This window comes from Cherax quadricarinatus, chromosome 7 (genome assembly GCF_038502225.1).
Source record: "Cherax quadricarinatus isolate ZL_2023a chromosome 7, ASM3850222v1, whole genome shotgun sequence".
Lineage (NCBI taxonomy): Eukaryota > Metazoa > Arthropoda > Malacostraca > Decapoda > Parastacidae > Cherax > Cherax quadricarinatus.
This window is the reverse complement of record NC_091298.1, coordinates 28,932,425-28,945,207: the sequence shown is the minus strand read 5'-3', so window position 1 is coordinate 28,945,207 and position 12,783 is coordinate 28,932,425. Positions and strand designations below refer to the sequence as shown.

At 42.8% G+C, this 12,783-nt stretch overlaps 2 protein-coding genes across 10 annotated transcripts in view; one reads left to right on the top strand and one right to left on the bottom strand.

Annotated features, from left to right (window-relative positions):
* Arp8 (Actin-related protein 8) overlaps nucleotides 1-12,783 on the top strand; it is a 311,465-nt gene that overhangs the window by 143,551 nt on the left and 155,131 nt on the right. The gene's annotated exons all lie outside the window — the stretch shown is intronic.
* The window catches only part of LOC128687032 (uncharacterized), a 99,878-nt gene that overhangs the window by 70,615 nt on the left and 16,480 nt on the right, over nucleotides 1-12,783 (bottom strand). For 3 of the 8 annotated variants that reach the window (XM_070082377.1, XM_070082376.1, XM_070082380.1), the window contains exon 2: nucleotides 8,028-8,133. The exons of 3 other annotated variants lie outside the window; for them this stretch is intronic. In XM_070082377.1, the coding sequence (XP_069938478.1) occupies nucleotides 8,028-8,133 (106 nt within the window). Of the gene's footprint in view, nucleotides 1-6,323; nucleotides 7,439-8,027; nucleotides 8,134-12,783 lie in introns of those variants that run through there. 2 more of the 8 variants (XM_070082384.1, XM_070082382.1) reach the window with 2 other exon arrangements.

Below are 12,783 nucleotides of genomic sequence, written 5' to 3'. Positions count from 1 at the left end.
TTGGTACTTGAATGTTTTCCGCTGCTGCCACATGTGGACTTTTTTAACCCCTCTAGTCCATAGGTACCCTTACCTGTGGATTTCTGGTATCTTTCTCATTGCCAATAATGGCCTATTTACAGTGGAATATCTGCGGCCTTGGGTAATCAGGGTGACCTTCAGATGTTGCTCTTCCGGTTTTCCCCTATTGGTGTTTGCTTACAAGAACCAAAATTACACTCCGCTGTTGTCTATCCCATCTCAGGCTATAATTTATTGTATTCTTCGGATCCTTTGTCTGATGGGACCTTTAATGAAAGTGCCCTTCTTCTACACACTGATATTCTGTACCATCACCTATTTGTTCGTACTTTGCTGCATTACACTGCAGTCCGTATTCACTTACATAAGTGGTATACAATCTGTTCTTTGTATCTCTCTCCTTCTCAGGTGATATCTATCCCGGATGTTGCCTTTCTTGTTTCGTCCTTACCTCCACCACTTGTGATACTTGGCAATTTTAATGCCCATCATTTCCTCAGAGGGGGGGGCCTCACTGTGATTTTCGTGGCATTCAGTTGGAGGCTTTTCTCACTTCTCACCTGCTCCATGTTTTAAATGTAGGTACTCCCACCCATTTTGATCCTCGTACTCATACTCTCGCTTGCATCGATCTCTCAGTCTGCTCTTCCTCCACTGTACTAGACTTCACCTGGTCTGTTCTCTCGGACTTACATGACTGCAATCATTTTCCAATCATTCTTACTTCTCTTTCATATTCACCCCCTCTTCATACCCCATGCTGGCAATTTGATTGAGCAAATTGGGACCTTTACTCACAACTAACTGCTTTTAATGAGGTTCCTTCTTCGTCCTCCATTGATAAGCTTTTACACCTCTTCTTGACCTTGGTTTTAACTGCAGCTTCTCATCCTATACCCCAAACCTTGGGGAGGCATTCTCAGAAGTGCGTGCCTTGGTGGTCTCCTGCTTGGGCTCGTGCAGTACGTTTGAAATGGGCTGCGTGGAGCAGGTACCAGTACAGTAGAACCACAGAGAGACTTCTTGATTTTAAGCAGAAGCGAGTGGTCGCTCGCCGTGTCATCTGTGACACTAAATGCACTTGCTGGCGAGATTATGTTTCCACCATCACCTCTGCTTCCTCTATGAGTGTAGTCAGGAAAAAAGTACGGAAACTGAGTGGTAAATACTCTCCTGACCCAGCTCCTGTTCTGCAGGTTGCCAGTGTTGATGTAGCAAACCCTCTTGATATTGCCATTGAAATTGGTAATCATCTGGTCCATATTTCTCAGGGGCTCCATCTATGCCCCTCGTGTCTTTCCTCAAAGTCTGCCAGAGAGTTAGCACCCTTAGACTTTTCTTCTCTCAAAGAAGAATCTTATAATGTGCCTTTTACACTTCAGGAACTGGAGGCGACACTCTCAGCTTGCCGATCATTGGCAGCTGGGCCTGACGACATTCATTTTCGGATGTTACCACATTTACATCATTCAGTCCTTGCAATCCTCATACAACCCTTCAATCTTATTTGGTCACAAGGAGTTCTTCCCTAGCTGTGGAAATCTGCCATTGTTCTCCCTTTCCACAAGCCGGGTACTACGGGACATGATGCCTCCCACTATCGTCCCATTGCTCTTACCAGTGCAGTTTTCAGTGTGATGGAATGTCTGGTAAATCGATGTTTAATGTGGTATTTAGAGACACACAACAGTCTCTCCACTAGTCAATATGGCTTTCGTAAGGGCTGTTCTACCATAAACCCCTTACTACGCTTGGATACGTATGTTCATAATGCCTTTGCAAATAACCACTCAGTTATTGCCATATTTTTTGACCTTGAGAAGGCATATGACACAACTTGGAGGTATAATATTTTGGCACAAGCCCACTCCTTAGGCCTTCAAGGCAGTCTACCATCCTTCCTTAAGAACTTCTTAACTGACAGACATTTCTGTGTTTGGGTTAATAATATGCTCTCCCCAGACTTTGTCCAAGCTGAAGGTGTCCCCCAGGGATTTGTTCTGAGCACAACACTTTTTCTCCTTGCCATAAATGATTTAGCCTCTGTTCTTCCATCCAATATTTGATCATCACTCTTTGTTGATGACTTTGCTATAGCTTGTGCAAGCGCTGACTGTCACCTCATTGCAGTTTCTCTCCAGCATGCAGTCAACCGTGTTTCCAATTGGGCCACCTTGCATGGGTTTAAATTTTCCAGTACTAAAATTCACCAAATTACTTTCACTAGATGTTCTGTCATCTCTGATCATCCATTGTACCTCTATGGCTCACGTATCCCAGAATGTGATACAGTCAGGTTTCTAGGCCTTCTGTTTGACTGTAGGAAACCTCACGTTACCTCTCTGAAGGCAACTTGTCACAGCCGGCTGAACCTTCTTAAAACCTTCGCTCATCTTTCATGGGGAGCTGATCGTCTAACTCTCCTTCACCTACATTCAGCCTTCATTTTATCGAAACTCGATTATGGTGACCAGATCTTTTCAGCGCCCTCTCCTGCTACTCTCTCTAGCCTTAATTCCATCCATCACCAGGGATTATGTTTATGCCTTGATGCTTTTCGATCTTCACCTGTTGAGAGTCTATGCAGAAGCGAATATTCCATCCTTGTCTGATCGCTGTGATGCCCATTGCCTTTGCAATCCTTCCATATATAGCAGTGTTGTTCACTAATTTTTGCGAGAGAGCCACTTCGGTTAAACACATTGATTGAGAGAGCCGCAGCTACTGCAAGTTAGCGTAACTCAACTAAATTAAGTAGTACTGAGCTGCTAGTGCAATATAGTAAATGAGAAAAATTAGACATGGTAATATTAGCCTGCATATCTTGTTATTAATAGCAAAATAAAGACCAAACTTACTTAATGCTGCGATGAGCGGAAGTGTGCTAGCTGCTGCTTAACTCTTGTCATGTTTAACCACAAATTGATCCATCATAACGGACACTACTTGACTGCACTTTGGTTTCAAGTAAAACTAGCCCATCGCAGCTAGCTTCCACAAGCAGCAACAGTTAAGCCGTTACTTTCATATATGTTGCCACAGTCTCAAATATCTGTTACCTATTTTCAAACACAAGTCTCCAAGAGTAATGAAATACGTCCAGTCTCCCCCGAAAGCTTGAACTCAACTGATTCAGCGAGACCACTGATGCCTAGAGCTAGATGTGTCCCTGATCAGTTTCCCGTAGTGGACACGTATGATTTCTGTACGACTAGGGTAGGGATGTTGGAATGTTATCTCTTACTGTGACTTTGTCTTCCATCTCACCTCATGAAAATATGTATCTTACTTGAAAAATTATTTTTCTATATATTTTTTTTTATTAATTAATTTATATATTTTTCGAGAGCCGTGAATTGAGTCATCGCAAGCCGCGCAATGAATACCACTGATATATAGAATAGTCACTGATGTTAGTAGACATTCTTTATTTGTTCGTCGCCCCTGTTTACTCCGTCCCTTTTCTCTTCGCCTACATTCGTTCGTCTTTCTTCAGTTACCACATTTCTATGTTCATGTTGCATCTCACTTTTCCCTACCCCCTTTGAAGTTCCAGCTATTCGTGTCTGTTCTTTCTCACTCCCTTGCATGAAAGCCCAACTGCCTACGGTAGCTTCCCTCTCTTTTTTTCTTGACCACTTCTGCTCTCATTCTCATGCCATCACAGTGTACACAGATAGTTCTAAGTCTTCTGACGGCGTAGGATTCGCAGCATTGTTCCCGGACAGTGTCGTGCGAGGGCATCTACTATCTTTGGCTAGCATTTGTGGTTGCTTCAGACTCCTTTAGTGCTTTACAGGCTATACGAAAATTTGATACACCTCACCCCCTAGTTCTCTGTATCCAGCTTTGGTTACACAGTATCTCTACCAAGCACAAAGATATTGTTTTTTGTTGGGTCCCTGGTCATGTTGACATACAGGGCAATGAACAGGCAGACACTGCTGCGTGGTCAGCAGTACATGACCTTCCAGTTTCATATAGAGGTGTTCCATTCACGGACTATTTTGCTGCAATTGCTACCCACTTCGCACCCGTTGGCAGCGACGTTGGTCTGATCTGCTCAATAACAAACTTCATGTTATTAAACCGAGTATAGGTTACTGGCTGTCTTCTTGTCATCAGTGTCGAGGTTGAGAGACTGCTCTCTCCCGTCTTTGCATTGGCCACATTCAACTTACTCACAGGTATCTAATGGAGAGGCCCCCTGTTCCTCTATGTGCAAATTGTCAGGTTCCAGTATCTGTTAGCCACATTCTGTTGGATTGCCCACTCTGTCAACGAGTATGCAGAATTTACCTCTAACGTTGTCTCTGCTCTGCTGCTCTTTCTTTACCTTCCCTTCTTGCTGATGGACCCTCCTTTAATCTGGACTCTCTCATTGACTTTTTGATAACTGATTTACTCCACAAACTCTGATGATGATACCTTTAGCACTCCCCTCAGCCCTTTATATCTCAATCTCTTTTTACCCTCTACCCCTGCACTATCCACTGCCCCACTGTCCTCCGTAACCTACTAATCATCCCTCTGCCTCTTGCTACCCGATACCCCCGCATCCTTCCCTGCCCTGCAGCCCTGTATAGCCATTGTGGTTTAGTGCTTCTTTTTGATAATAATAATAATAATAATAATAATAATAATAATAATAATAATAGTAATAATAATAATAATTTGCTTGCCTTATTGGCAAGAGCGTTGCTATTTGAGCCAAAATTGAAAGTCTTGCCTATTTGGGCCCCAGGCTCAGACTCGTGGAACTCGGTGTTCATTAAAAACTGCAAGAAACCCCTCTCATGGGCCCTAAGTATGCTATGGAGGAGCTTAGACACAGGCGAGATTCCAGTCACTAAAAACAACAGATATAGCCCCACTCCATAAAAGTGGCAGCAAAGCAGTAGCTAAGAACTATAGACCAATATCTTTAACGTCCCACATCATAAAAATCTTTGAAAGAGTTCTAAGAAGCAGGATAGCAAACCACCTGGACTCCCAAAAATTGCACAACTCAGGGCAACATGGTTTCAGAGCAGGTCACTCCTGCCTCTCACAACTGCTAGACCACTATGATATGGTCCTAGATGCACTAGAAAACAAACAGAATGCAGATGTAGTATACACAGACTTTGCAAAAGCCTTTGACAAGTGCGACCATGGCGTAATAACACACACAATGCATGCTAAAGGGATAACCGGCAAAGTAGGCAGATGGATCTTCAACTTTCTAACCAATCGCACACAAAGAGTAGTGGTAAACAGAGTTAAATCAGATGCTGCCATAGTGAAGAGCTCTGTCGCACAAGGCACAGTACTTGCACCTGTCCTGTTCCTTATTCTCATATCAGCACTGTATCATCTTTTGCAGACGATACTAGGATCTGCATGAGAGTGTCATCCATTGAGGACACGGCAAAGCTCCAAGAAGATATAAACCAAGTTTTCAAATGGGCAACAGAGAACAATATGATGTTCAATGAAGACAGATTCCAACTACTCCATTATGGAAAACTGGAGGAAATAATAACTAGGACTGAGTATACTACAAACTCCAATCACACAATAGAGCGGAAAAGTAATGTGAAGGAGCTGGGTGTGGTAATGTCTGAAGACCTCACCTTCAAGGACCACAACAATGCCACTATCACATCTGCTAGGAAACTGATAGGATGGATACTGAGAACATTCAGGACAAGAGATGCTAAGCCACTGATGATCCTTTTTAAATCACTTATTCTTTCTAGGCTGGAATACTGCTGTACATTAACATTCCCATTCAAGGCAGGTGAAATTGCAGACCTAGAGAATGTACAGAGAACCTTTACTGCACGTATAAGTTCCATCAAACACCTTAACTACTGGGAGCGCCTGGAAACACTTGACTTGTACTCACTAGAGCGCAGGCGAGAGAGATATATCATAATCGACACCTGGAAGATTCTGGAGAGACTGGTCCCTAATATGCACACAGCAATCACTCCATATGAAAGCAAAAGACTTAGCAGATGATGCAATGTACCCCCAGTGAAAAGTAGGGGCGTCACTGGTACACAACGAGAAAACGCAATAAGTGTCATAAGAACATAAGAGAGAAGGAACACTGCAACAGGCCTACAGACCCATGCGGAGCAGGTCCATGTCTGTCCCCCCTGGATTAGGCCAATGATCCCCCCCCCCGGATTAGCCCAATGACCCACCCAGTCTGGTCACCTCCACTCACAAGACTGTTTAACAGCCTCCCACCAGCAATAAGGGGCATTATGGGAAGACCCCTGGTTGTCTTCAAGAGAGAGCTTGACAGATACCTAAAGACGGTGCTGGATCAGCCGGGCTGTGGTTCATACGTTGGATTGCATGCGGCCAGCAGTAACAGCCTCGTTGATCAGGCCCTGATCTACTGGGAGGCCTGGTCGTGGACCGGGCCGTGGGGGCGTTGATCCCCGGAATGCCCTCCAGGTAGACTCCAGGTAGGTATATTCAACAAGTCGGCCGTCTCCCACCTAGGCAGGGTAACTCAAAAAGAAAGAAAATCCCCAAAACGAAAATACTTTCATCATCATTCAGCACTTTCACATAACTCATAGATAATCACTGTTTTTGCAGAGGTGCCCAGATACAACATTTTAGAAGCATATATAAAGATACAATATAAAAAGTGACCTGAAATAATATAATAAACTCCTAAATATAGAATATAATATCAGGGTCCTAATTATATATATACCATCCTATTACACATTCCTCCAAACTGCCGATATTCCAAACCCCACCTTTAAAGTGCAGGCATTGTACTTCCCATTTCCAGAACTCAAGTCCGGCTATATAAAAATAACCGATTTCCCTGAATCCCATCACTAACTATTATCCTGCTCACACTCCAACAACTAGTCAGGTCCCAAAAACCATTCGTCTCCATTCACTCCTATCTAACACGCTCATGCACACTTGCTGGAAGTTCAAGCCCCTCGCCCACAAAACCTCCTTTACCCCCTCCCTCCAACCTTTTCGTGGATGACCCCCAACCCTGCCCTCCTTTCCCTACAGATTTATACGCTCTCCATGTCATTCTACTTTCATCCATTCTCTCTAAATGACCAAACCACCTCAACAACCCGTCTTCAGTCCTCTGGCTAATACTTTTATTAACTCCACACCTTCTCCTAGTTTCCACACTTCGAATTGTCTGCATAATATTTACACCACACATTGCCCTTAGACAGGACGTCTCCACCGCCTCCAACCGCCTCCTTGCTGCTGCATTTACAACCCAAGCTTCACACCCGTATAAAAGTGTTGGTACCACTATACTTTCATACATTCCCTTCTTTGCTTCCACTGATAATGTTTTTTGTCCTAACGTATACCTCAACACACCACTTTTTGTCCTTCATCAATTCTATGGTTAACCTCATCCTTCATAAACCCATCCGCTGACACATCAACTTCCAAATTTCTGAAAACATTCACTTCTTCCATACTCCCTCTCTCCAATGTGATATCCAATTTTTCTTTATCTAAATCATTTGATACCCTCATCACCTTACTCTTATCTGTGTTCACTTTCAACTTTCTACCTTTACCCAAACTCGTCCACTAACCTTTGCAACTTTTCTGTAGAATCACCCATAAGCACAGTATATTGGCTCCCTCTTCTTCGTGTATTAGTTTGACTAGTCAGTGGTCCAGGTTGGATCAAAACATCATCATAGCTTCTCTCTCTTTTGTGAGAGTTATTTGTGTATCATAGTCACAGTATTGTGCCTTTTTTGTTTTTTATGGAGCTTTCTATGTGAGAGATGTAATGTCATCCAGTTTTGTACAAACAATGTATCAGGTGGAAATAATTTGATTGATGGCTTGATTGATATGTAAACTGTATTTGCATGTTTGAACATATTGTATAAAGAAGAATTAAATTTCATAAAATCATTTACTAATTATTTATATAACATTTGCTGTTTTTACCTCATAAGTATGCAGACAAAAAATGAATTGAAGGTATGGCTTACCTGGGTCTAACATGTCTGAGAAAGTGATTGACCGAGCTTGGGTAGTGGTGCTCATCAGGATGAAGCCACACAACTGGTGCCCACTTTCTTGCTGCTGCCTCCCGCTCTGAGGGAACATAGTGCTAATGCTCCCAATGTTTTATTTATATATAACTAGTCTAACACAAGTGGCATAACAAACTTTGGTCAGGACAGTGTTTTGCTCTGTGTAAACGTTATAATCAGGTAAAATGTCCTACCTTATGCAGCCTCAGTAATGTCTCTCATCATTCTTGTTAGCAGTGTGTCCTTTTATACATTTTTATTCATTATTTGTATATAGCTTGTGTTGTTTGTACTTTATTTGTTCACAACTTTTGATTAGCTGTGTTATTAGCAACTCCTGCAATTTATCTGAATGGTTTGATTTTTCTATGTAAATAAACTACTGATTTTTTTATAGCGAAGAAGAAAATAAATTCCTAGGCATTAATATCAATGTGTGTGTCTGGTTCTTCGAGATCTTAGAATACAGGAAAGATTGTAAAAAATAATTTAGAGTTTTATGGCATCAAAACTGGAAATCAAGCAACGAACAAAAATAACAGTGTTAACGAGCAATTCATAAAACTTGCTATGCGTATGTCTAGGTTTGCAGACAGCAACCACCCAGGATGGTACTGTTATCCTGGTGGGTGAGGGTTGGCGATGTTTGAGCCGCGTAGCGCAGGCACAGCACAAGTGTCTAGTGTTAGAGTGCAACTGCTAGGTGGTTCTCTTCGGCAGATACCTCAGTTTTAACTAAACCAGCATGTTGAACATGGAATTCTGCAGTTCCTTTATTTCTGCCAATTTTGCAGAAAAATAGAGAGTGGAAAATACTGGCTGTGTGAAAATTGAAGGTGGTCGGTGGTGAAAGGGTGAGTGCGGGGGGGTACCCACATGACGATCCAGTGTATACGACACTCAGAGAGAGAGAGAGAGAGAGAGAGAGAGAGAGAGAGAGAGAGAGAGAGAGAGAGAGAGAGAGAGAGAGAGAGAGAGAGAGAGAGAGAGAGAGAGAGAGCCAGCGAGCCAGCCAGGTCACTATCTCTGGGTTATGGTCATTATCTCTGAGTGATAATTACTCTTTCTCTGAGTGATACTCTCTTTGGGTCACTCACTGTCTTGCTTATTTATTTAGTCGCTTAAGCAGAAAGATGCTTCAGTAAGATAAAACATGAAGGTGCTTCAGCAAGGTGACGAACACTGGAAAAGTGCTTCAGTAAGATGAACCATCTGGAAAGGTGCTTCAGTGAGGTGAAGCATGCTCAGTAGGTATTTCAGAAAATTGAAGCAGGTTGGAAAAGGGCTTTAGTAAGGCGAAGCATTCAGGAAAGTTGCATCAGTAAAGAAGCACACAGAAAATAGGCTTTAGCAAGAAGCACAGAATGGTGTTCAGAAAGTCGAAACACACTGCAGAGGTGCTTCAGTAAAGTGAAACATGTGGAAAACGTGAAGCACATTGGAAAGAGGTTTCAGTAAGGCAAAGTATATAAGAAAGGTGCTTCAGTAAGGATGTAGGCTGGAAAAGTCCTGCAGTGAGGTGAGGCATGCGGATGTCATTCAGTAAGGTGAAGTATGCTGGAAATGTGCTTCAGTATGGTGAAGCATACTGGAAAAGTGCTTCAGTATGGTGAAGCATACTGGAAAGGTGCTTCAGTAAGGTGATGTATGCTGGAAAGGTGCTTCAGTATGGTGAAGCATGCTGGAAAGGTGCTTCAGTATGGTGAAGCATGCTGGAAAGCAGCTTCAGTAAGGTGAAGTATGCTGGAAAGGTGCTTCAGTGTGGTGAAGCATGCTGGAAAGGTGCTTCAGTATGGTGAAGCATGCTGGAAAGGTGCTTCAGTATGGTGAAGCATGCTGGAAAGGTGCTTCAGTAAGGTGATGTATGCTAGAAAGGTGCTTCAGTATGGTGAAGCATGCTGGAAAGGTGCTTCAGTATGGTGAAGCATGCTGGAAAGCAGCTTCAGTAAGGTGAATTATGCTGGAAAGGTGCTTCAGTGTGGTGAAGCATGCTGGAAAGGTGCTTCAGTATGGTGAAGCATGCTGGAAAGGTGCTTCAGTATGGTGAAGCATGCTGGAAAGGTGCTTCAGTATGGTGAAGCTTGCTGGAAAGGTGCTTCAGTAAGGTGAAGCATGCTGGAAAGGTACTTCAGTAAGGTGAAGCGTGCTGGAAAGGTGCTTCAGTATGGTGAAGCATGCTGGAAAGGTACTTCAGTAAGGTGAAGCATGCTGGAAAGGTGCTTCAGTATGGTGAAGCATGCTGGAAAGGTGCTTCAGTATGGTGAAGCATGCTGGAAAGGTGCTTCAGTATGGTGAAGCATGCTGGAAAGGTACTTCAGTATGGTGAAGCGTGCTGGAAAGGTACTTCAGTAAGGTGAAGTATTCTGGAAAGGTACTTCAGTAAGGTGAAGCGTGCTGGAAAGGTGCTTCAGTATGGTGAAGTATGCTGGAAAGGTACTTCAGTAAGGTGAAGCATGCTGGAAAGGTGCTTCAGTATGGTGAAGCATGCTGGAAAGGTGCTTCAGTATGGTGAAGCATGCTGGAAAGGTGCTTCAGTATGGTGAAGCATGCTGGAAAGGTACTTCAGTAAGGTGAAGCATGCTGGAAAAGTAGTTCAGTATGGTGAAGCATGCTGGAAAGGTACTTCAGTATGGTGAAGCATGCTGGAAAGGTACTTCAGTATAGTGAAGCATGCTGAAGGTACTTCAGTATGGTGAAGCTTGCTGGAAAGGTACTTCAGTATGGTGAAGCATGCTGGAAAGGTACTTCAGTATGGTGAAGCATGCTGGAAAGGTACTTCAGTATGGTGAAGCATGCTGGAAAGGTACTTCAGTATGGTGAAGCATGCTGGAAAGGTACTTCAGTATGGTGAAGCATGCTGGAAAGGTACTTCAGTATGGTGAAGCATGCTGGAAAGGTACTTCAGTATGGTGAAGCATGCTGGAAAGGTGCTTCAGTATGGTGAAGCATGCTGGAAAGGTACTTCAGTATGGTGAAGCATGCTGGAAAGGTGCTTCAGTATGGTGAAGCATGCTGGAAAGGTACTTCAGTAAGGTGAAGCATGCTGGAAAGGTACTTCAGTATGGTGAAGCATGCTGGAAAGGTACTTCAGTAAGGTGAAGCATGCTGGAAAGGTACTTCAGTATGGTGAAGCATGCTGGAAAGGTGCTTCAGTATGTTGAAGCATGCTGGAAAGGTACTTCAGTAAGGTGAAGCATGCTGGAAAGGTGCTTCAGTATGGTGAAGCATGCTGGAAAGGTGCTTCAGTAAGGTGAAGCATGCTGGAAAGGTACTTCAGTAAGGTGAAGCATGCTGGAAAGGTACTTCAGTAAGGTGAAGCATGCTGGAAAGGTGCTTCAGTATGGTGAAGCATGCTGGAAAGGTGCTTCAGTAAGGTGAAGCATGCTGGAAAGGTGCTTCAGTAAGGTGAAGCATGCTGGAAAGGTACTTCAGTAAGGTGAAGCACGCTCAAAAGCGTCTCAATAAGGTGAAGCATTATTGTTATTGGTACTGAGGAAAATTATAGGTTGGATAACTAGAACTTTTAAGACATTATAGGCTGAGCCACTTACTTTTTTTTCCGTCTTGGAAGGTTTCTCTTTTCGTGGCTAAGAATAAAGCTGCTTGGGCATGCTTAAGTTAAATATTTGTGTAGCCTAATTATAAGAATGTGTTCAAGTGGAAGAGACTCACTACTGGAATAAAAGGTATTAAGAAAGAAAATATATTATAAATAAATGTGTACTGAATGTAAACAGAAGTTTTTAATATTTATATGTTCCGGAGAGAGAAAATACTAGTAATCCTGACAAAGTGCAGAACATTTACAAAATGCTTTTCGCGGTCATATAAGAGAACGGTGGTACTTGTTTGGATGGTTGCTGCTGCCTTATTAACTCTAAAAAAAAAAAAAGGCCTCACTGCGTTTGTTGTGAGTGAAGAGAAATATCGTGATGTACTTCTCAGCAGGGTGGCTGTATTGTGTACAGTATATTGTAAATACGTAATATTAACACTTCTGCATGTTAAGGTGTGAGGAAAAGAAAGGTAATCATTCACGTGGTATTGCACACGCAAGTTATTAGTACTTCTAGGGTAATAAGTACATCTCACAAGGTATACCTAAGACTAGGCACAACAGTAAGAGCTGCAGCGTAACATGGCTGCGTATGATCATAATTTTATGACTGGTATATGCGCCCACAATTCAAACAACGAGCCATCTCTAACATTTAGATATTTTATAAGGCTGCGTTTCGCTCCCAGCGAGTGATATGTAACCTAATAAAATATCTAAACCTTTGCATTAACAGTGTATATTATTATATCCCTGGGTAAAGGCTAAACTCGTAAGGGTCATACAACGTCTGGGGAATGGGAGGTAACGAGGCTTCATCTAAGGAAAAGGAGTGGGGGAGAGAAAGTCAAGTTCCCTTGATCGAGACTTCTTGACCATCAACACAACATTGTAGGGCCATTAATATTGAGAGATTGGTTTAGAAAGACGCATCAGCAAACACTAGGATATATTTATTAGAAAACGTTTCGATCCTGTCACCTTGATCACTTCTAACATACTGAGGTAGGTATGTCTGTCAGGAAAGAGGACAAGTGTTTCCTGACGCGGGTCTTAGTCATAAGATGACCCGTAATTAGAGCTTTCGGTTATCTGATCGAGGCCTTCCGCTGGCTTACCGGTCCACCTCTTTAAAAATTATTGTTATGATTATAA